Source organism: Rosa chinensis, chromosome 4 (assembly GCF_002994745.2).
Source record: "Rosa chinensis cultivar Old Blush chromosome 4, RchiOBHm-V2, whole genome shotgun sequence".
Taxonomy (NCBI): domain Eukaryota; kingdom Viridiplantae; phylum Streptophyta; class Magnoliopsida; order Rosales; family Rosaceae; genus Rosa; species Rosa chinensis.
In genome coordinates, this window is record NC_037091.1 from 31,026,392 (window position 1) to 31,049,926 (window position 23,535).

Sequence of the window (23,535 nt, forward strand, 5' to 3'; positions counted from 1 at the left end):
AATATCAAATTAGTTAAGTACTAATTCCTTAAATTTTCTCCGTTTTCAAATGAAAATAACAAATTTTTTTTTTTTTTTTTAAAATAGGACGTCATGCCTTTGATATAATTAAGTAAAGGTAATTACACAAACATGACTTACGCCCGAGAGGGCCACGTTAATATCAAGTCATGCAAGCCACCCTAAAGGAACCTAGTGAAATAAAGGTCATCATGGGCCAAGCTAAGGCCACCCTACCTAAATTTTAGGGCTTCGGGTTGGACAGGGCCTAGTCAAAGTCAACCAAATTTAGAGCGGGGCCGAGGCTTAAATATGTCAACCATTACCCGCCCATTAGGGCTGAAATGGTCAGGTTGGAGCAACCCTCTAAATAGGGCCAAATAGGGCTAAAATGAGCCAAAAATGACCTTATTTTGTTTACCCAAATGAAATACATTAATTTTTTTCCCTCAAAATGTGGCTCAATGGTTATATAGGTAATCCATGACCTTTTTTTTGTTGTTGATCATATTTAATATATATATATATATATTAGAATTAATTTAATGTCATATATATATATATATATATATATATATATTAGTTAAGGTGGTTATATTCAATTCACTATCTCTCTAAATCTCCCAAAATTAACGTACTGTTGTTTAACAAAGGAAATAAAAATTAAAGAAAATAAAACTTACAAAATCAATTAGAAAGAAAGAGATAAATTGTGTATTATAGAAAATATATATATATATATATATTTAAAAAGTAGAAAAAAAAATATAGATTTATTAGGGCATAATCGGGCGGGCTTAAAGGGTCGGGTCGGGGTTGGCCCCAACGAGCTCAAACAGGCTGAGCTTCATTTGCATGGCCCATACCCTACCCTATTTGAAAAAGGGTCGGGTCGGGTTGGGCTTCGGCCCTACGGCCCAAATGATGACCCCTATAGTGAAATCAGAAATATAGCCATCCCTACCCCCTCACGTCAATCCCACGAGCCTTATCCATTCTCATTCGATCACGGCGATTTAGGGATAATCAGGCTCGAACTGATGACTTCCACCACGTCAAGGTGACACTCTACCGCTGAGTTATATCCCTTCCCTTGCCCCCCATCGAGAAATAGAACTGACTAATCCTAAGGCAAAGGGTCGAGAAACTCACCTAAAAAATAGTACCAGAAGAACCAAATTCTAGACAATGTTAGGTATAAAAATAAAGAAAACATTCTTTCTTCAACAAAACTCGAGACCTCCCTACGTAGAGGAGACATCCCCGGGATCCACATGGCAATGTCTTCCTCCACAACATAAGCCCAGAGCCCATTCTTAATACTATAACCCCGAGGCAAAAGTCCAGAAGCCCAAGCAAGTGGACCCAACCAAGGAACCCTAGCTTTTGTTGTGCCTCAATCTGCGCAGCTAGCAGCCACTCCACCAGCCTGGGACCACTATTTGCGAACCACATCGGCCACACAAACCGGTCACCATCGACTGTGCCAACCACCATGTAGAAGACCAAATCACCACAGCCATAACCTGTATCACCGCCAACACTTGTTAATGGCCTTTGTTGAAACAACACAGACATTGTCTCAGTCGACAAGTTCCCACCCAGCCATTCCTCTATCGTTCAAAAAGGAAGATGATAGGCTGCCACCGAGTGGATCCAAACCCACACAAGGACAACCTGAGGCAAGTCAGTCTCGCCGACTCCACCTTATAACCACCAACTTTCGAAAGAAATTAAGGAAAAGAGGTAGCTGAGGCCACCCATATGCCTAAGACCAGCCACCAGCACCATCACAATACCCGCTACCGCCATCTGAAGACGATGTGAGAGCTAGGGCAAACATAGCCACCACTAGATAGGGGTTGTCATTTGGCCCGACTCGGCCGGCCTTTTAAGTCCGCCCAATCAAGCCCTAATAGTTTTCTGTTTTTTAAACATGTTTCTATTTTTTCTATAACATACAACTTATCTCTTTCTTTGTAATTGATTTCGTAAGCTTTATTTTCTTTAATTGACATTTCCTTTGTTAAACAACAATTAATTTTCAAAGATTTGGAGAGATAGTTAATTGAATATAACCACTTTAACTAATATATATATATACATATATATATATATATATATATATTAAATAGGATCAACAACAACAAAAATGAGTTTTAGATTACCTATGTAACCATTTAGCCACATTTTGAGGGAAAATAAAAATAAAAATAATGTATTTCTTTTTGCTAAACAAAATAGGGATAATGACCATTTACACATTTTTGGCCTGAAAATTACCCACTTACTCCACTAAGAGTTTTTTACTCCCATTTACCCAATCTAACATCTGTTGACAGTATTGCCCTCATTTTAATTAATAAATTACACTCATGTCTCTCTCTCTCTTTCTCTCTCTCTCTCTCTCTCTCACCCCCCCTTCCCTCTTCGATCTATTCTCTCTCTCTCCTCCCTCCTCACGAATTTCTCTCAACTCGTCTCTCTCTCTCTCTCTCTCTCTCTCTCTCTCTCTCTCTCTCTCTCTCTCTCTCTCTCTCTCTCTCTCTCTCTCTCTCTCTCTCTCTCTCTCTCTCTCGGCCTCTCTCTCACTGGACTCCAAGGGGCTCGACGACGCTGGTGACCCAGACCGCGACGGCCTCCCTCTCACTGTCACTGACACTCAATCCAGGTCTCCTGCGAACCAGGCCTCCGGCGAATCAAAGAGCAATGGTTCTCTCTCTTTCTCTCTGACTGACGCTTAACCCAGGCCTCCGGCGAATCAGACCGTGTGGGCCTCCCTCTCACTATCACTGACGCTCGACCCAGGTCTCCCGCGAACCAGGCCTCCAGCGAATTAGATCGCGACGACTTCTTTCTCTCTCTCTCTCTCTGACTGACTCTCAACCCAGGCCTCCGGCGAATCAGTCCGCAACGACCTCCAAGTCCAATTACGGCCTCCTGAACTATCTCCTTAGATTAGATGGCTTCTTCTCCCCCGGTTTTAGGGTTTCCCAGTGGTGATCCAGATCGGAATTGGCCTCGAAGACTCGGTCTAGATCGGAATCGACCTCGACGACTCGCTGGTCCCAGTCTAGATCGGAAAACATGCAGAACCGGAGTAAGAGATTTCCGGATCCTGATTTTGATTCGAGTTTGCGTTTTGGATTTTTGATTTGAATTTGATTGATGGAATGAATGTATAAGATGGTGAAATTCGGTGAATTCAAGCCTCGAAGAAGGTAGGTCTGCAACCGTCGAAGTCGAAGATGGGAGGAGAAGAAGATGTGGGTGCCCAAATCAATTTTTTTTTTTTTGGTAAAATTGGGGCAAAATGTCTAGAAGGAAAGAAAAAAGAAAATGGAAAAAACATTTATGGGGCAATAATATGATTATTGGGGGGTAATAATACGATTACTGGGGGGCATTAATATGATTATTGGGGGCAACAATACTATTATTGAGGGGCAATAATACGATTACTGAGGGGTAATAATACGATTACTTGGGGGGTATTATTAGGGGCAATTAAATCAGACGCCGGAATCCGTTTACGTGTTGTCTGATTTCTGTCACCGGTTGCTCGATTTCGGTCACCGGAGTCCTCGGCCGGCCACCCGTCTCCGGAGTCCGGGGAGGTCTCCGGTGACTTCTCTCTTTAAGTGGCAAAGAAGGAGAGGGCAAAATTGTCCTAAAAAATAAATAAAAAGCAATAAAAAAAAATACTTAATTGGGTAAATGGGCAAAATATATATAAGATATTGTGTAAGTGGACAATCTCTTAGAGTGTTTGGGCAAGTGGGGTTAATTAACCCTAAAATTGTGTAAATGGTCATTATCCCAACAAAATAAGGCCCTTTTCCACCCTATTCATAAGGCCGATTCGACCGGCCCTTTCAGCACGATCCTATTGGGCGGGTAAGGGTTAGCATATTTAAATCCCAACCCGGCCTGACTAGCCCTAAAATTTAAGGTAGGGTCATCCCTAGCCCAGCCATGATGACCCCTACCACCAAAGATAGGAGACAAGAAGACATGTTCTAGCAAAGGTTATACTCGTTCTTGTGCTTTTATTTTTGGTATCCACAATCTACAACTTAATTTTAGTAAGCATAGTGATAAAATAATTTGGGGTTCACATCCAAAACCAATTGGCAATGGATGGAGTAGCCCAAACCCTTATAAACCCATATGCAAGGTCCAAATTTTCTCATGTGGGATGTATATATTCTCAACATGCCCCGCATGTGTGACAAATTTTCAAGCCATACACGCGGACAACTTTAAGTGATGTGGAGCCTGTGTAGCCGTGAGGCATGCACACGTGAGTAACCCTCTCTAATACTACAATAAAGTAATTTGGGGTTCACATCCAAAACCAATTGGCTATGGATGGAGTGGCCCAAACCGTTATTTATGGTATCAGAGTAGAGATCCTCCTTTGGCTCTAGCTCTTTTTTTTTTTTTTTTTCTTTGCAATTTTCATATTGCTGATTGCTCAACCTCTTCCTCTTCCTCAATCCCCACAAATTCTTAGCCTTAGCCCACTGGTTCCTCTTCCCAATTTCCAAATTCCTTAAAATAGTTGCATGTTTTCTGCTTCCATGACATCCTCCGCCACACCTTCATCTGTATCCATGCCATCAGTTTCCTCTCAACCTATCTATCATTTTGTCACTGTCAAACTAAATGATGATAATTTTTTGCTATGGTCTTGCCAAATTGAATCCTATCTTCATGGTAACAAACTCTTCAAGTTTTTAGACGGGTCCTTCCGTTGTCCAGCTACCACTTCTTCTGATCATGAGGCATGGTTTTGCGTCAATCAGAATCTAGTAAATACCTGGTCAGCTACTTTGTCTAAACGTATGCTCGCTTCTGTTGTTGGCTGCAAAACCTCAAAAGCCATTTGAGATCGCATCCAGGACCATTTAATTTAAACAAAAGTCCATTGTCAACCAATCTAATTTGCGATGAAAGATTAATAAGCTTTCTCATGGAATCTGCAAATAAAATTAGGATGTGTATATATTCTCAATGCATAGAAAAATTTTATATAGTGGATTCAAATGTATCATATGGGAAAAAAAATTTAGACCTAAATGAATCGACTGCATAGAAATTTTTCCCCTTGTAGTGATATCTGTTATCGTAGCAACAACAATATGGGGGCTTGCTTTGTGGTCGGGACTGTGTTCTCACACTATGGGTTTCTCTTTGTTTTCTTTCATCTAACTTTACCAATTTGGGTTTGCCCATAGAGAGCGGCACTCAAATTAAAAAAAACAACCAAACTTTTTTGTTTTTGTTTGTCCTTTTATTTGGTTCCCTTTTCCTTTGCAGTTGTTTCTTGAAAAAGGAACTTTCCAAGGAGAAAAAAAATTGGTTAATTGATATATTGGTTTCTTGGATATTTCAGTGACCACAATTAAAAAAATTCAGTCACTAGTAAGCTCTTTAATTGAATATTTAATTGAGTTTTAGCTACATGTAGACATGTAGACATGCAAATTGAGCAAAGTTTGATCCAGACCTGCTCCGGATCAGTGGTTAATGGACAGGTTTTGATTAAAAATTTGATCCGTTAATGACCCGAATCAGTTAATCTATTTATTTAACAGATCAAACGCAGATTTAGGTTGATCCAATCCGTTGTTATAATAAGTAAATATCAAGGTTTGAAAAATCGCTAAGCTCTAGTCGGGCGGTGGGCTGGGGAGGAGCGCCCAGGCGCCTAGGCGGTTTTTATTTTTTTAATTATTTATTTATTTATATAGCATGTAAAAAGATTTATAAGTACTTATTATAAGCTATAAATAAATATTTCAATTAAAAAAAGGTATAAATAAAGATATTCTAAAAATATATATTTTATATCAATAGATTCCAGTCAAACACATTACTTGATGTCTTGATTAATCCATATTCAATGCAAACCCAACACATCACCCAACAATTTCTCCTTTTTCAATTCCTTCTTATCTAAACAACTGCGTCTTTTACTCACCTCACCCACAACTACACCACCAGATTCATTCTTGCTCCCAAACAGCGACCAAGACCCATTCATTCTCTTTCTTTCATCTTTGATTTGATTCCGTCAATCTTGACCACTATGGCCATCAACCTTCAAGCTGTTCTTGCAGCCACCAGATTATCAATTCAAGCAAAGATGAATACTTTTCCAGATTATCAATTTCTCAGAACTTACCATGGAGAAGCTAAGGAAGGAGATGTGGAGCAGAGGGCGAAGAAGCTGAAGCAGCTGCCGGTTGAGATGGTGGAGGAAGAGTCGATACTGGGAGAGTACGGAAACTGATCTGGTTTTAGAGTTCAGTCGCGCGCGGAGAGGGAGGGAGGGAGGGAGCGGGAGAGGGAGAGGGAGAGAGAGAGTCTGGTTTTAGAGTTCAGTCGCGCGCGGAGAGGGAGGGAGGGAGCGGGAGAGGGAGAGGGAGGGAGGGAGGGAGGGAGGGAGGGGAGAGAGAGAGAGAGAGAGAGAGAGAGAGAGAGAGAGAGAGAGAGAGAGAGAGAGAGAGAGAGAGAGAGAGAGAGAGACAGAGACAGAGACAGAGACAGAGACAGAGACAGAGAGACAGAGACAGAGAGACAGAGAGAGGCTCATCAGCGCAGAGAAGCGATTGAGCGACGGAGGAGAGACTAAGACTGAGCGACAACGGTGTTTTGGGTCTTTAGGTCTTCAGTCTTCTATCGCGAATTGGATCTTGAATTAAAAAAAAAAAAAAAAAAAAAAAGAAGCAAACCGCCCAGACGCCCAACCACCCAGCCGCCCAGTCCGCCCAAGCGCCCGCCTAATATCCCAGCGCCCAGAAGCTCCTATTATGCATTACACGAGGCGGAGAGGTGCTGCCCAGCGCCTAGGCGGGCTGCGCGGCCGTGTTTTAGAACACTGATAAATATTATATTTTATTAATATATTATTTTTTTTCAAAAATATAAAGTATAAAATATTAAGAACACTGTCACGCCCCGATTTTTAAACACAAATAAAAATCGATATATAATCCCATAGTTATACATGCGTGATAGTTCAGCCATCAACACAAAATACTTGGAAATTTTTTTCCTTTTAAACCAAGTACATACTGATGCCTTGAACCCACTATGTCAATACAGACTCGCTCCGCAGAGTCAAATATTACACAAGCATACGAATTAAATTGCCATAACGAAGTAATAAGTAAATGCTCCTCAGAGCTACTACAAGCGGAAGTTTTTTCAACGGTGAAGTCACAAAATTGGGTTCATACGGTATAGCTGTAAGCGCGCGATCTCAACTTTAGCCACGATTATCCTGACCTGCAGGATTAACCCCTACACCATTGAATAGAGTGCATCGGGTTGCCACACAACAAACTCGGTAAGCTTATGAAAACTCGTATGAGTAATCCAAAACACACGCACACAACTTCCCAACCAAGAAAACCTATCAACTTGTGAAAAATGAACACACACCCTGTTTTCCCCAAAACAACACATTCTTTTCCCAAAAGAAAACAACACAAATCACCCCATGACAAAAATCATATTAACTGAAACTCTGACAATTCGAATATGCTTTTTCCCCAAAGAACACAACAAAAGTCACACCGCGACAAAATCATATAAATTGAAACTTTGACAATTCAATATGATACACAAGTCCTCCCTGGACATTTAAAAGAAAGAATCCCCGACACTTCCTTTTAAAACATGTTCTCAAATCAACAAAAGTCACCCCATGACAAAATCATAATAATTGAAACTTTGACAATTAAATATGCTACACAAGTCCTCCCTGGACATTTAAAAGAAAGAATCCCCGACACTCCCTTTTAAAACACGTACTCATGAGCATCAAGTAGTTCCCCGCACTCCTCATGATGTACAATGACAACAGACTAGAGATCTAACTAATCGTATCCACTCACTCGGCCAAAGGCGTGAAATTCCGATATATATGTCTGAGGTCACTCCCAACAACCCCGAATCCTCAAACCTCCTCGGTCGTCTGATCAAAACATTTCAAAGCGGTCACTCAGGACAAAAAATTACTCGACTCTCAAAAGGAGATGTCACCCCGTGATCTCCGATCATCAGACCTCCCCGGCCATCAGATCAAAACATTAAGCAAGTCACTCTGGTCCCAAAATTCAAAACATTAAGCAAGTCATACTGGACACAAAATATTAAACCAAATCAAAAGGATAAGTCACCCCTTGTGTTCAAATCTTCAGACCCCTGGTCGTGAGATCAAAATGTTCAAATCTTATTAAAGCAACTCACACCAAATCTTGACACTTTTCAACACTTTACAAACAATAGAAATTCCCAATTCCTAAAACAATGTTTCCCAAAAAGTCAAGCCTCAAAACAATAGTATGAAACCCATCAATCCCTATTGTTTAATTCACCCATCAACCCATAAGAATAGACCTGTAAATGGACCGGATTTTGATCCGGACCCGCTCCAGATCCGTAGCTATTAAATGGGTTTGGATCGAACATTTTGATCCATTGATCCGTTAATGATCCGAATCCGTTGACCCGTTTAATAAACGGATCGGATTTGGATTCCCGTTTTAGTAATAAAAAAATATTATTTTTTATTAATATATTATTATTTCTTAAAAATATAAAATCTTAAATATAAAATATTAAAGATTTCTAATATTACTTTTTTGCAGAAATCTAAGAGGCAGTCTTCGTAATTTTATTTTTGATAATGTAATTTTATTTTTGGTGATACTCTTCATGTAGATCATGTTATTTTAATATTTTATTAATATCTTATGAGATATTACCATATAAATTTAATATTACTATTTAAAATTTAAAAATATTTGAAATTATAAACGGATCGGATTAGCGGATCGGGTATCCGTTAATCTGACGGATACGGATTTGGATCGAGGTATCAATGATCCGCCGGGTTAACGGAGCGGGTTTGAATCGAATTTTTTTTTTTAGTAAACGAATTTGGATTTAGGTCGATCCGATCCGAACCCGATCCATTTGCAGGCCTACATAAGAATATACATATTTCACGTAAATATATATACGTGGTCATTCACTCAGGAATGCCACTAATACCAACTAAAGTTTACAGTTAATTAAATAGCTCTCCAAAGAATAAAAGTAACTTCGTTCGTAAATGAACATTGTAAGATTACTCACCTCAGAATCTTGCTGCGTCTTCTATACAGAACCGAACTAATACTCACATGAACAACTCGTCCAAATAACCTTGAGAAGCACTTGGGGTTCAAGCCAACTCAGCCTAGATCTGCTTATATCAAGCCTGCAAGCCGAGGATCACTGTTCACCTCTTGTTGAACCACTTCCCACGTAAATCGCTCCAAACAACCACTAAGGATAGACAAAGAAGGCTGTTGCGAGCTCCACAAGCTTGGTTTGAAGCCCCGCCATCGTTGGAGATAGGAGAACCAAATCGGGTCTGACTGCACTAAAATTGGCCACCTTCCAGCACCGTACACGATGCAAATTGTCTCTAGAGGATGCCACAGGGAGGAGCGCACGATGGAGGCGAAGAAGTGTGTCCAAGTCCTACCGCTAGAGGTCGCCGGAAAAGCCTAGTCGGATCAACCGGGTACGGGTTGGGTCAGTCGAAAATCAGGAGAGAGAACGGAGCCTTTTTGGTTGTTGAAAGGAAAATTTCCAAAATATAAATAGTAATTTACGAAAACGGAAACCCCAATTTTTATAATTTTCAATCGCTCATAACTTTCTCATACGAACTCCGATTTTCACATTTCATATGTCCACGAACTCATATTGACGTGCTCTACGACTTTCGTGAAGGAAGTTTTCAGAGAAACGTAACGAATTAAAAGTCAAACCTTGCCCTTGTAAAATGACCCTTCCTGAATAATTATTCGCCACAAAATCATCCAATAACCACTAATTAGATTCCGGAAAATCCCTCAGAAAATAATAACGAATTTCCGAGGCACTACAAACACTTTTAATTTAGTATCTTAGTCACCTTAGTTTATTGTTCTAGGGAATATTTTGATAATGTAATTCAACTTTTGGCAATACTCTTCATGTTTTGGTTTAATATTTTAATAATGTTTAATGAGATACCTGAAACTAAAAAATATTTGTAATTATAAACTTATCAGATTAGCTGATAGGGAATTCGTTAATTCGGCGGATATGGATTTGGATTGAGTTGTCAATAATAGGTCGGGTTGAAATTTTCCATTACCAAACATATAAAAATTTAGGTCAATCCGCTCCAAATCCGGTCCATTTACAGGACTAGCTACGCAAAATATATATGTTTTAATTTTTGGGTAATTTGTGAGAACCCTTGAGCATCTTTTCTTAGTTCAAAAACAATCTAAATTTCAAACTAGCTAGCAATGATAAAGAAAACTGTTGGACATGTACATTAAAATTCAGCTCCTATTTTAGCTATTTAACCACATTAGCTAAAATATAAAGATCCTAAATGGGCTTACTTTTAATTCTCTAACCTAATTCTCATTAATTTACAGGGATAATTATACTTTGTACATAGATACTTTGTCCTTAGAAGTTTGAAGAGTGGGTATCTATGTACTTAATTCTCCTCTTTCGTGCCAAGTGCTTTATTCTCTGGGCGTAAATAGAGAGATAAGGTACATTCTTATTTTATTTGCTATTTTTTTATTCATTTTTGGACAAATCTGATCACCACATCTCTCATTAATGAATGCTTATCTTGTAATTTCATAATCAAAATCGACTATTTTTTTTATTTTATTTTTTATTTTTTTAAATTTCCCTATAAAGATCAGCGCTACAAAAATCAAATAGCTTTTCTCATTTAGTTATATTGAATATTCTTCAAAAAAAAAAAATGTTATCTATACTATTATTAAGATAAGAGGCTTTATTAGCCAAAATCTAAAATTTTGATAGAATTGACCCTAGAAAATTAATAAATTTTGAGAATTAATTAAATCACAATGATAATTAAAACATTTACAAAATGTATTTTTATTAAAAAAATTTTAAAAAAAAGTACTCACAACTCACTTTTCTCTCTCCCATTTTCTTTTCTCTGTAATAACCAACTCTTTTCTTTTTTATTTTCTAAAAAAAAAAAATAACTTGCATATGCAGATGTGTGGAGAAATGCTAGTATTGAATAGATGAAACAATTTATTCCTCATTGGTCTTTCTACTCTAGATCAGTTTGAAAATTTTGAATTGTAGTTTTACTCTCACACAATATATATACCATAAGATTGATTTTTTTAACCACTTAGACCATATTAGCATATAAATGTAGGAATGTCTCCTTGCTCGAAAATGTCGAAAATCTAAAACTTTGTGTTGCATAGTAAATTTAGATTAAAAAAGAAGAAAAGAAAACTTGCAAAAAAATTCCCTTTTGGCCCAGTCAAGTGGACAGATTGATTTGAAGAAAAGATAAAATCCTTCTAAATGTCCTTATGAGTTTAGAACCATATTTAAGTACTTGAGTATGCCTGATAGACTGGTTTGAAGAAAAAAGAAAAATCCCTCTAAATAAATATCTTTATTTTGGAATAACATCATCATAGAGATTTTCAATTTTTTTTTTTTTTGAATAAGGGAATTATCTTCATATAATAGAAAAACTCAATAGAGTCATGCAATCATATTGTATTACGTACATCCAAAAAAGATTCTAGGAGTATTAACAAATGATAAGAAATTTGTGCTAGCCTCAAGCCAGAGTGGTCATTACATACCCTTCCACTGTCATTTAAGGACAGAACAAGAAGATGTGGTAGTACCCACGGCGGTGCATAGAGATAGGTCAACTCATTGAACATCCAATGCTCCACCAATACAGAATAGCTTGAATTCTCCTGTAGTACTACTCTAGAAGATTCGCTAGTACCAAATATATTAAAGTGAACATATTTTGCTGGATCAAAACCACCGGGATCCCATATTCGAAATCTTACAGAATTGGAGTCCATCAGTTTGACCCATGAAAGAGCCCAACCCCAGCTTTGAGCCCACATCCAGGCCCTTAGCCAATTAGGCTTCCAACTCTCTTTGGGCTCCCAATCTGAGTTTGGTTTGGGCCACCAATGATTTTTACACCCAAATGATTTGGGCACTGCGACATCAGTGCGCACCCTTTTCTCTGCTATCAGCTCGATCTCAGCCACCGCCATCGCCTTCTCTGAGCCCAGTTTAAAAGGTCAGGCTAGAATAGCCATTACATACTCTCCCACTGCTATCTATAGACAGACAAGAAGTTGTGATACAATCACGATGATACATAGGATACGTCTACTCATTAGACATGTCTTGCTCACTTATTTAAAACAAGTCTATTCAACTATGAGCTAGAAAAGCATAGTAATAGGCTAAAGTTTAACAAATCTATTAATAAATGTCTTTATGAGTTTAGAACCCTCATTAAATACCTGAGTGTGCCTATACAATAGGCCTGGTTGAACTTATTGTAGCAAGTAGTTTTTCAAGGTAGAACTACTTGCAATGCCTCTTTTAGATAAACAATTTGTAGAGCACAACTGGAGTAGGAACATAGTCCAACTAGGAATATCAAACTAGACTAATTTATGTAATTTAATTAGAGCAAACACATAAGTCTTCCTAAATTAATAAATATTAATCTATTGATAATAGTGTTTTTTTTTTTTTTGCTTTCTGTAGTTACTCTATCCAAAGCTTGGAGTTAAACAAAAATCGAATGTCATTTGAATTAAAAGATATCTTTGATTCTACAAATCAATTTAAGTTAACATAAAGTTTGTGCATACCAATCTGACCATGGGATACTTTACAAGTACAATTCAAAATTAGAGTATATAAGCAAGAAGGACAGAACTAGGGTTGGAGAGAGTTAACAAAAGTTGTTAGCCTGCCCGGCGGCGCCCTTGCGTCAGCCGTGGCTCCCTGCTTCATCGACGAGGGGCAGGTGTTGCCGGACGGGGTCTTGGGATCTCAGAGGTCCTACTCTGTTCTTCATTTTGCTGGTCAAGGCTGGGTACTTTTCTTTGCTTCTCTCAGGTGGCGTTGTCAATGTGGAGGACAGATGGGCGGCGGTCGGCGTGGAGAAGGTGGTTAGAGGCCAGATCATGGCGGCAGTATTCCATGGATCATATGGCGCTGACTTCTAATCTACTGTGGGTCGCTAGACGAAGGTGGCAACTGTGGTGGATCTGGGCTTTCAGGTTGGTGGGCATGGCGGAGGTAAGGCACGGTGAGTCTTTCATCGATTTCTTGGTGATAGATTTGGTGTGGTTTGTTGTATGGTTCAGGCACCTTCGACTTGGGAGCTCGAAGACATGGGGCTACGTTGGTGGCCTGCCGGTGGGTCACCTGATGACAAGGGTGAGGAGTACTGTGGCGGCGACTATTTTCTTTTGGTTAGAGTCTTGTTTTTAGTTAGGTTGTTGGTTAGGTTAATTTGGTCAATAGTTGGTCCCTACTCGTTTGAGCTAGGGTTGGGTCAAATTGATGTGCCATGGATGTGGTGTCTTTCCTGGGGACGAGTTGATTTAATTTCAATTTTATCTTATGGTCAATGTGTTAACAAACGATCCTTGCACGTAGTTTGGTTTCATTGGGACGCGGTGTGGAAGAGGGCGCTGGTTTCTCTGGCGGTTGTCTATGGGGTATTATCGAGTTTCTCGGTGTTATTGGTAGCCTGTGAGGTTGGGCGAAATAGCTGGTTAGGGGTTGGGCTCTTTTGGCTCATGGATGTCATTATTGATGACAGACCTGTAACTAGTTCGCTTTTTAGGGAGGAGAGTGGGATGTTCACGTCCACCACCGGTCATTCCCATATTATGTAATCTTGGTTATTTTCAATAAAGGATTCTTATTCTCAAAAAAAAAAAAAAAAAAAGAGTATATAAGCAAGAAACTCATCATCATAAAAGATTTCAAATCGTATTAAACCTTTCAATGTGCGCGCGCACTTATTTCATAAATAGAAAAGTTGTGGATTTTTGAATATTTTTTATTTTGTTCTATTTTAAATGTGGTAATTTTATTTGATTCTTGTTTCTATTCAGCATCAATCATGGCATTTCTTATTGATATTGGAACTGGAATTGTTGCAAAAATTGCGGAGTACACGGTTGCACCAGTTGGGCGCCAAGTGGGCTATCTAATTTTTTACAACCGCAACCTCAAAAACCTAGATAGTCAACTGAGCGACTTAATTGCCGTGAGACAAGATGTGGAGCAGAAGATTGGAGAAGAGAAGAGAAATAATAGAGAAGCGGAAGTCCATGTCAGCAAATGGGTGATAGATGCCAAGAGCATCACAAAAGAGGCAAACAATATCTTGAATGAAGGACATAAAGCAAAGGTGAAGTGTCTATGTGGATTATGTCCTAATCTAATGCTTCGTCACAAGTTAAGTCGAAAATCAACAAAATTGGTTCCCGACATTGCTGACCTCTATGCAAAAATTGATGTTAAAACTTTTGCACATGCTACCACCCCACAAGATGTACCCACCAAAGATTATGAGGCCTTTAGATCAAGGACTTTATTGGTGGACCAAATAATGGATGTATTGGGTAGTCCAAATATTGACATGATAGGAGTGTACGGGTTTGGTGGTGTGGGAAAGACCACACTTGTCAAAGAAGTTTCCCGGCAAGCTACAGAAGACAAGACATTATTTGATGATGTTGCTATGATACTGGATGTAAAACAAAATCCAAGCATCCCAAGAATTCAAAAAGAAATTGCTGAGAAGTTAGGTCTTGACCTTCCTGAAAATGAGACTGTTGCTGCAAGAGCACGCCGTCTATTTAGCAGGATAAAAGATCAAAAGACTCTCGTAATTTTAGATGATGTGTGGGAAAGAATTGATTTGGAAGCTGTGGGACTTTCTGGTGTGGCTACTTGTAAAGTATTGCTGACATCAAGAATGCGAGAAGTATTATCTCGTGAGATGCATACACAAAAAGAGTTTCCGCTTGATCTTTTAGGGGAAGAAGAAACATGGAATTTGTTCAAGAAGAAGGCAGGTGATGGTATTAAAGATCCTGCCATAAAAACTATAGCAACCAAAGTAGCCAAAAGATGTGGAGGTTTGCCAGTTTTGGTTGTCACTGTTGCCAGTGCCTTGAAAAATAGTACATTACATGAATGGAAAGATGCGTTGAGACGTTTGAAAAGGTTTGACAAAGAAGAATTCACAGAAAAGACATACTTGGCCCTAGAATGGAGTTATAGTCAGTTAAATGATGATGAGCTTAAGCCATTATTCTTGCTCTGTGGATTTTATACTCTTTCTCCAAAAACTATCCATATCCAATACCTATTCAAATATGGCATTGGTTTGGGTTTGTTTAAAAACCTCAATACACTGGGAGAAGCATGGGATGCATTAAATTCACAGCTTGAGAAACTGAAGAATTCTTGTCTAGTGCTTGACCATGAAGATAGTGGGTGTGTCAAAATGCATGATCTTGTGCATGATGTTGCTAAACGTATTTCATCAAGGGATAAGCAAGTGTTGAAAATAAGTGGTGGAGATGAGTTGAAAGAATGGCCAGACTGTGAAAAGTGCACTATGATCTCTCTCCAAATGCTTAATATCCCTAAATTTCCTGAAGTTTTGCAATGTAAAGAACTAAAGTTGTTTCATCTTTACAATATTGCTGAGGATTACTCCCTGGAAATCCCGTGCAACTTTTTTAAAGAAACGACAGAACTCGGAGTGTTGGATTTAACTTGTCTGAGTATCCCATCACTACCTCAATCTCTTCAGTTCCTAAAAAATCTAAAGACATTGTGTTTAGACGCCTGCATCTTGGGAGACATTGCTCTAATTGGCCAGCTACATAACTTAGAAGTGCTTAGCTTTCTAGACTCCAAGTTTAAAGAGTTGCCCAAAGAAATAGGGCAATTGACTCATCTACGATCGTTGGATTTGACCAATTGCTCTCAACTGGAACTAATTGAACCTAATGTTATATCAAGATTGAAAAGACTAGAAGAACTGAGGATGGGAAATAGCTTTAACGGATGGGAGGCTGAAGGAGTCATCAGTACTGAGAAAAATAGTGCAAGCCTTTCAGAGCTCAAGCACTTGTCTAAGCTAAGCGTCTTGGATATACATATCTTGGATGCTAATATTCTTCCAACAGATTTGTTCTCCAATGCATTGGAAAGGTACCAAATATATATTGGTGCTACATGGAACTGGGATGATGCTGATGCTAACCTCAACACATTGAAAATCGAGCTCACTGCTACCAGCAATGAACTGTACCAATCTGGTTTAAATATGTTGTTGAAAAGAACTGACGAGTTACACTTACATGGGATGGAGACTGATAATAATACTACCTATCAATTAGATGGCGAAGGATTTCAGCAACTGAAACATCTCCATGTCCACAATGCTGATTTTAGACATATCATTAATGGGAAGGTATGCTCCTTAGTTTCAATTTGATGTGTTTATCTGTCCTTTTTTTTTGTCCAATTGATTTTATTCTTCATTAATATAGACATCTTCTTATGAAGATTTATTTAGTCAATTTCTTTCTTTTTGCAAATCATTATTGTTAGTTGTTACACTACAAATATTTCAGTCTGGAGAAAGACACAATTTTTTTTTCTTCCTCACTCCATTTTCATTCTTGAGTTCAAAAGTTTCTATTTGGTTAATCAAAAAGACATATATTGAGAACTTTTCAGAGATACAAATTTGTGCAACACTGCAACTTAATGTGGCACAATACATACTCTCTTGAGCACATCTATCCCAATATTTTTTTATAGACTATAATGGTGTTGCTGCATTTTTATGGGTATATAAATTAAATTGAATATTAATACAATATCGACCCACAATTATAGGCAGTGAAGTTATTTGTCTACAGTTGGAATTATAACTAATTTAGTTCATAATCAGAATCGATTTGTGCTATATATAGGGTGTTTTTCCCAACTTAAAAAGGTTGGTGGTGAGTGACCTAGATGGTTCGAGATTTTTGTTATCATCTTCCATGGCTAGAAGTCTTGTACAACTCACACATCTTCAGATATCTGGATGTCAAACCATGGAAGAGATAGTATCAACAAACGAATCTAATGAAAAGCATATGAAGGACATGTTTTCTAAGCTACAACATTTGGAGCTAAAAGATCTTCCAATCCTCACAAGATTCTGCTCAAGAAGTTATATTGGATTTCCATCCTCGGGGATTTTTCAATTAGAGAGCTACAATGAAATTGAAGAAAGGGACTCAACAGAAAACCTTGAGACTGCTTTGTTTGACGAAAAGGTGATCAAATTGTTTGTCTTGTTTTCGGTTCTTTCATCATTTATAATTAATCTGTTCACTTGAGTTAAAACATGTACAAGTATTAATAAGATGAATGATACTTATACAGGTAGTATTTCCAAGCTTGAAGAGATTGTTCATCAATGGCTTGACCAGGTTAATGACACTATGGCACAACCAACTTTCTCCAGAGAGTTTCAAAAATCTAGAGATAGTAGACGTTTGTTTGTGTCAGAGTTTGAAAAGTGTTTTTCCATCCTCAATGGTTAGAAGTCTAAAGCAGTTAATGCATTTGAAAGTGATTAACTGCGGAGTGGAGGAAATCATTGCAAATGAAGATGGACTACAAACAGCACAGGAGTTTGTATTCCCAAAAGCAAACTCTGTCTTTTTTCGGGATTTGCCACATTTGAGGTGTTTCTATCCTGGAATGCATATTTCCTGGTGGCCGTCACTTGAAGACTTGGGGGTATATGGTTGCAGTAAAGTGGTGATTTTGGCCCAAGAGTGTTCAAGCTTTGAGAGAAACTACGAGTCGAGGAGTCTTACACCAACTAACCAAGCTCTCTTGGTAATTAAGAAGGTAAACTCATCTTTATATGTTTCTTTTGCGATAATTTGTTTTTATTTTTTTAAGCTGTTATAAATTTTTAATTTTTTTAGTCACTTTTTTTTATTCTTTTAATGAAATGGTTTTACTTCAATCACTTGGTGCTCGTTTTTTTCCTCTGTTTTTCCTTCTGCTGTAATTTCTTTTACCATCAGCAATTCTATCATGATATCAGATCCCATGGAGGCCTGACTAGTGCTCATCTTCACTTCTTTCCGCTGCAATCTTCTTGTTCGGTTCATTAACAACATAAATTTCCAAAAATACCAAATAAAGAACCCTAGAAAATCATTACCGGCACAATTACCATTTAAGTCACCAAAGAATTTGTATAATTACCAGCTCAATACCAAGATGTGGAAGATTTGTACACAATCTGTAGCATTTCCATTGGCAGCGACTTTGTTAGAAGTATAAACACTTGATTTCATAATTTGGATATCCCTTTATATATATATATATATATATATATATATATATATATATATATATTTTTTTTTTTTTCCAAATGCTGTAAAAACTAGGGCTGGCCTCGGGTCGGTGTTGCCATTTCCGGTATAAGAACCGAGACCGAAACCGATTACTGTTCCTCGGTTCGGGTTTGTGAGTTTCCAGTTTTAGAACCGAGATGAAACCGAACCGACCATGCTCCAGTCGGTTCCTCGGTTTGTCGGGTTCATTATCCTGATTTCTAGAATACTAGAACTGAGCTAGTTCTCAGTTTCTGATCTGCTTTCTATTTCTGGTGCGGTATGCAAAAATCAACACAGTACGAGCCCAAGCCTTCAGTTTCCTAGCAACACAAACTTACAAAAGCTGAAAGTGAAAAGTAGCAAACTATGGTAGAAGGCATGAAAATAGAACTGTCGGAAACAGCAGAGCACAAGGAATGATCGATCTGAGGCATAAAGGTAAAGTAGATCTGGAGAAAGATGGGTTGGGTAGAGAGAAACCAACAGAAAAACAAACAAACCTGAAGGAAAAACAAAGGAAAGGGAAAACACTTGCGTCAGATCTAGGCCAGAACCTAGGCAAAATCGCGCCACCGACTCTCAAGGTGTTTAAGAGAAAACTTGGGGCGAAGTAATTCTGGGAATTTTAGGTTCTTAAACCAACACATACTATCTCCCACTTTTTATCTTTCTGTTTTTTTTTTCTCCCACTCTCAATTGAGAAGAATTCCCATGTGCATGCTACAGTTGCTGCCTGCCGCTTCCACTCTTAAAAAATCAAACTGCTCACCCATTATCTCTGACAGCCTTTAAAACATGGGAATTGTTTAAGTTTAGATATAATTGAGAGCAGCACGTGTATAAACATAAGAGAATCGGTTCCTTGGTTTTTTTGCTTTTCCATAACTGAGAACCGACACCGAACTGACTTGTCTTCATTCAGTTTTGTTCAGAACAGAACCTAGATATTTAAGTATAAGAACCGCACCGAACCGCACCGAACTAGTCGGTTCGGTTCGGTTTTCCTGCTTTTCGGTTTAAAAATCCCAGCCCTAGTAAAAACTATAAACCTTTTAACCACTAGGGATAGTAGGGTGGTAGAAGGTCCCAATCTGGAACCCCCAGGTCTGGCTTTCGAATCCTCATGAGACCTTGGTGGCTAGCTAATGGGTGCTTAATGCCCCGTGGCATTCGGCAGGGATTAGTTCGGCTCTCTTGGGATACCCCCAAAGGGTGTGTGTGTTGCTAGCTATCTAACGCTAACCTACCCCAATATAAAAAAAAAAACTATAAACCTTTTTAATAGTCTTTTTTTATTTTTTATTATATATATATATATTTTTTGCAATTACAAAAGCAATCTCGATGTCCATTTGATTTATGCGTTTCATGTTCTTCCAAAAAAAAAAAAAAGACTTTTGGCTTAATTAATTGGGGTCTTGACCCAAAGCACAAAAATAACATAACATTAGCCCACTCACCCCAGCAACAAATTTTCATTCCCACTAACCCATTTAGTTGCGAAATGTCACTTTTAACCTTTAAAGAATTATAAAATTACCAATTGTTCATAAAACCAGACTCTCTCTCTCTCTTCTCTCTTCTCTCTCTCTCCCTCCCTCCCTCCCTCCCCTCTCTGATCTCTTTCAATTCCGGCGAGAAACATTTCGCCGTCGAGCAAGTCGCCCTTACCGTTCCGGTCACCGATTACCAATAGGATTGGAAATTTTAGGTAGACGAGCACTGGTGGTCAGTGCTGTCGGCGATAAGTCGCCGATTTGGTCTGGGCTGTCGGCGCCAGGAATGTAGAACATGGCTCCAATGGAAGAGACGACGAATCCGACGGTGGTGCTTCAGAAATTTCAGCGATTTCGAGGAGTGGGTATTGGCGGAGACATGAGGGTATGGAGGAGGAGAGTTTGGAAGAGTAGTGCTTGCAGATCTCCATTACAGAAAATAGATGGCCTTGATCGAAAAAGGGAACGATCCATGTCTCATTCACCATTTTTGCAGAATTGAGTTTGTCTTAGAGGTTTGCAGTAGGGCTAGGGAATATAAAGATAGTGTAATGGAAGAATGGAGCAAAAGAAAGAGGAAAAAAGCTTAAAGAGAGAAGGAATGGATAATGAAAAGAGAGGTAGGACGTAGCCACTACCTGTGGGAGAATGGTGATTAAATGTTAGGTATGGGACACGGGTGCTATTATTTATTCTTCTTTTGTCTGTTTTTTTTTTAAATATTTTTTTATTCATTCTTCTTTTGTCTTTCTTCATTAGCAAGAAAATTAGATAATTTCTTTTTTGTGATAAGTTTTTGTTTATTGCATGTCCAGTTTTGGGTATAGTTTTTTCATATCTAGGGAATTTTTTTGGCAAAATACATAAATACTCCAATTTGGCTTCTCTTCTTTCTTTTGGCAATTGAATAATATGGAACATGTATGGTATAAAAGGGCTATTGGGGGGCAATAGAGGTCTATTAAAGGTTTATTGGAGGGCAATAGACGTCTATTAGGGGGCAATAGACATTTTGAATTGATGTAATCTCCTCGTTTTTTTCTTTAATCAAAGTTTTATTTGTGCAGTTTTAGGAAGATTAATTATCATTTCGGTAATCTAAACGTCTATTGGGGGGCAATACATGGCTGATAGTCGTCTATTGGGGGGCAATAGACATCTATTAGGAGGCAATAGACTATTGGGGCAATAGACGTCTATTGGGGGGCAATAGATGTCTATTGGGGGCAAAAAAACTTTCCGGTGAGATTTTCAGCAAATTCCGATGGGCGGCAGTCGGTGACCGGAATCCGGCGACCGGTGACCGGATTCCGGCGAAAGTTGACCGGATTCATGCTAAAGTTGGCCGGATTCCGGCGACCGGTGACCGGATTCCGGCGGCCGGTGACGGGCTCCGGCGAAGTCTCCTATGGTTTCTCTCTCTTCCATTTTCTTATCTCTCTCTAAGTAACAAAGGGGTGAGGGGTAAAATGGTATTAAAAAAATTAAAAAAAAAAAAAAATCTTAATGGGGTATTAGGGAAGACTCCCTTAGAGTGTATTGGGTAAGAGAGAATTAAAAAAACTTAATGGGGTAAGTGGGAAAAAATCTCTAAAAATGGGGTAAATGGATAAAACCCCTAATTAATTTGTATCTCTGTCAAAAAGATAAAATATTTGGGGTGTACAAGTAACTTATATTCCAAGTGAGTGATCCCAAGTGTTCGCCCCTCAGTCCCGTGACTCCCGTCCCCCATCCAAAGGCCAAACTGCAATAAGCTTACTTTTGTTTTTTAAAGTTGTTTTTACTTTTTTATTTTTGTTTTTATATTTTATTAAATGGATCCCGGCTGATTTCAAATTTTTCGACTAAGAAAGATTCACGGTTTTTCTTTCTATCTTTTTGGAGGGAGTGAAATAGAAGTATGTATAATATGTATATAAACAAGAGAGCCCACCTAGCTTTTGTTGTTTAATTTTCTTTGTGTGTTTTTTTTTTTTGGGTTTGTTCCTTGTTTTAATCCAGGATAGATAAGACAAACGAATTTTGATCCTCCATCAAAGGAAATAGATACAACACTAGACTTTTTATTTATTTTTTTATTTTATTTTGGGTGGATCACTAGACTCTGTTGATACTAGACTAGACACCAATAGTTAGTTGATAACTGAAGCAGCTAAAATCATTTTCCAAGTTTTACAAAAGTATGTAGTTTTACTATACGCCTCCCGGCCCCCTTCCCATGTCTGGGTTTGTGCTCTTTTTCTTCTGAACGTAGTTTCTATTTGTGTCTTTTGAAGAGAATATTCATTTGAAAAAGTACTTAAGTGCATATATTGTCGATTAAAATTGAAAGTTTTCACAAATCATAAACTCAAAAGTTTTTTTTTTTTTTTTTTTGAACTTCAAGAAAAAAAAACTTGAAAGATTTAAGGACTTTGAAACTCAATTGTATTGTTAAGGACAAATGGACAATTGTGATAGTTATAAAAAATAATTTTTAATTAAATAATTAATTGAAATAACGCACTAACCCAATTTTTTTCACTTCTTTCTTCATGTCATTACTGCATGTGTTGCGTGCATGGTACGTGAGAGATTGCTAGTTATTTTAAAAGAAAGTTTTATCTGACGCTACATGGTGGATACCATTCAATTAGTACATGCTTTTAAATCAACTTGAGTTTGTATATTCAGAAGTTAATCTGTGTTCTTTTAACATTCACGAACCCGTTGATAACACTGCAGGATTCATTCCCCAACTTGAAAGTAGTGGGCATGTCCGGTATGGAGATTTGGGATGGTCCATTCCCAGTAAAGTTCTTTAACAAACTAGAATTTCTTCGACTTGGTAATAAACAGTCCGAGTCTACTGCTGTACTTGAGAAGTTCCTTGATCCCGATAAACTCAGTATAACGAGGTCTGCTCCTTCCAATGAAATATATTTCCATGAGAAAAGCAGTGGTGGAGATATAAATGCAGTTGGGACCCTCTCTCATTTAAGTGAGTTATGGCTTTGGGGCATGTGGAAGCTGAAGCATTTAGGGGAAGATAACTCCCAAATAGAAGGTCAAAATTTTCCGAACCTGAAAATTCTATGGATAAGTGGTTGTAACAGCTTAAGGAATCTAAGATCATCAGCTATATCCTTCAAGAATCTGACAAAATTGCAAGTCACTGGTTGTCGGAGATTGGAATACTTGTTAACTTACTCGATAGGTAAAAGTTTCATGCAACTCACATGCCTGATAGTTGAGGATTGTGCAAGACTGGTAGAAATAGTGGGTAGCACAGAAGAAGATAATGATTCAGGAAATGAGATTGTATTTAGCAAGTTGAAATATCTGAAACTTTCTAACCTTCCAAGATTGCAAGGCTTTCGCTCTGGAGATTGGATTGTCAGATTCCCATCTTTGGAAACTTTAATCATAAGCAAACGCCTCAAGCTGAAGATTTTTCATAACGATGAAACGCTACAGGTGACAGAAGAAGAGGTTGACACAGACGTTGAAGCTGATGATGGTGCAACGGTAAAATTTTATTCATGATAATTATTGACCAAACATCTTTTATTCAGGTTTCCAATACCTTAAACGTACATCTACTATATAGAGACGTTCAACATGCTACAATTTCCATATTGTTACTGTCTATAACTCTATATATGCCGTCGATGTCTATAAATGCATTTCAATATGCTACAATT

At 38.2% G+C, this 23,535-nt stretch overlaps 1 protein-coding gene across 5 annotated transcripts in view; it reads left to right on the top strand.

Annotated features, from left to right (window-relative positions):
• Positions 1–23,535, top strand: part of LOC112197705 (disease resistance protein At4g27190) — a 34,375-nt gene that overhangs the window by 9,216 nt on the left and 1,624 nt on the right. For 4 of the 5 annotated variants that reach the window (XM_040519178.1, XM_040519177.1, XM_040519179.1 and 1 more), the window contains 5 exons: positions 10,500–10,622; positions 14,031–16,411; positions 16,920–17,270; positions 17,380–17,853; positions 22,577–23,359. In XM_040519178.1, the coding sequence (XP_040375112.1) occupies positions 14,039–16,411; positions 16,920–17,270; positions 17,380–17,853; positions 22,577–23,359 (3,981 nt within the window). In that variant the 5' untranslated portion in view covers positions 10,500–10,622; positions 14,031–14,038. The remainder of the gene's footprint in view (positions 1–10,499; positions 10,623–14,030; positions 16,412–16,919; positions 17,271–17,379; positions 17,854–22,576; positions 23,360–23,535) is intronic. The other variant, XM_024338497.2, reaches the window with a different exon arrangement.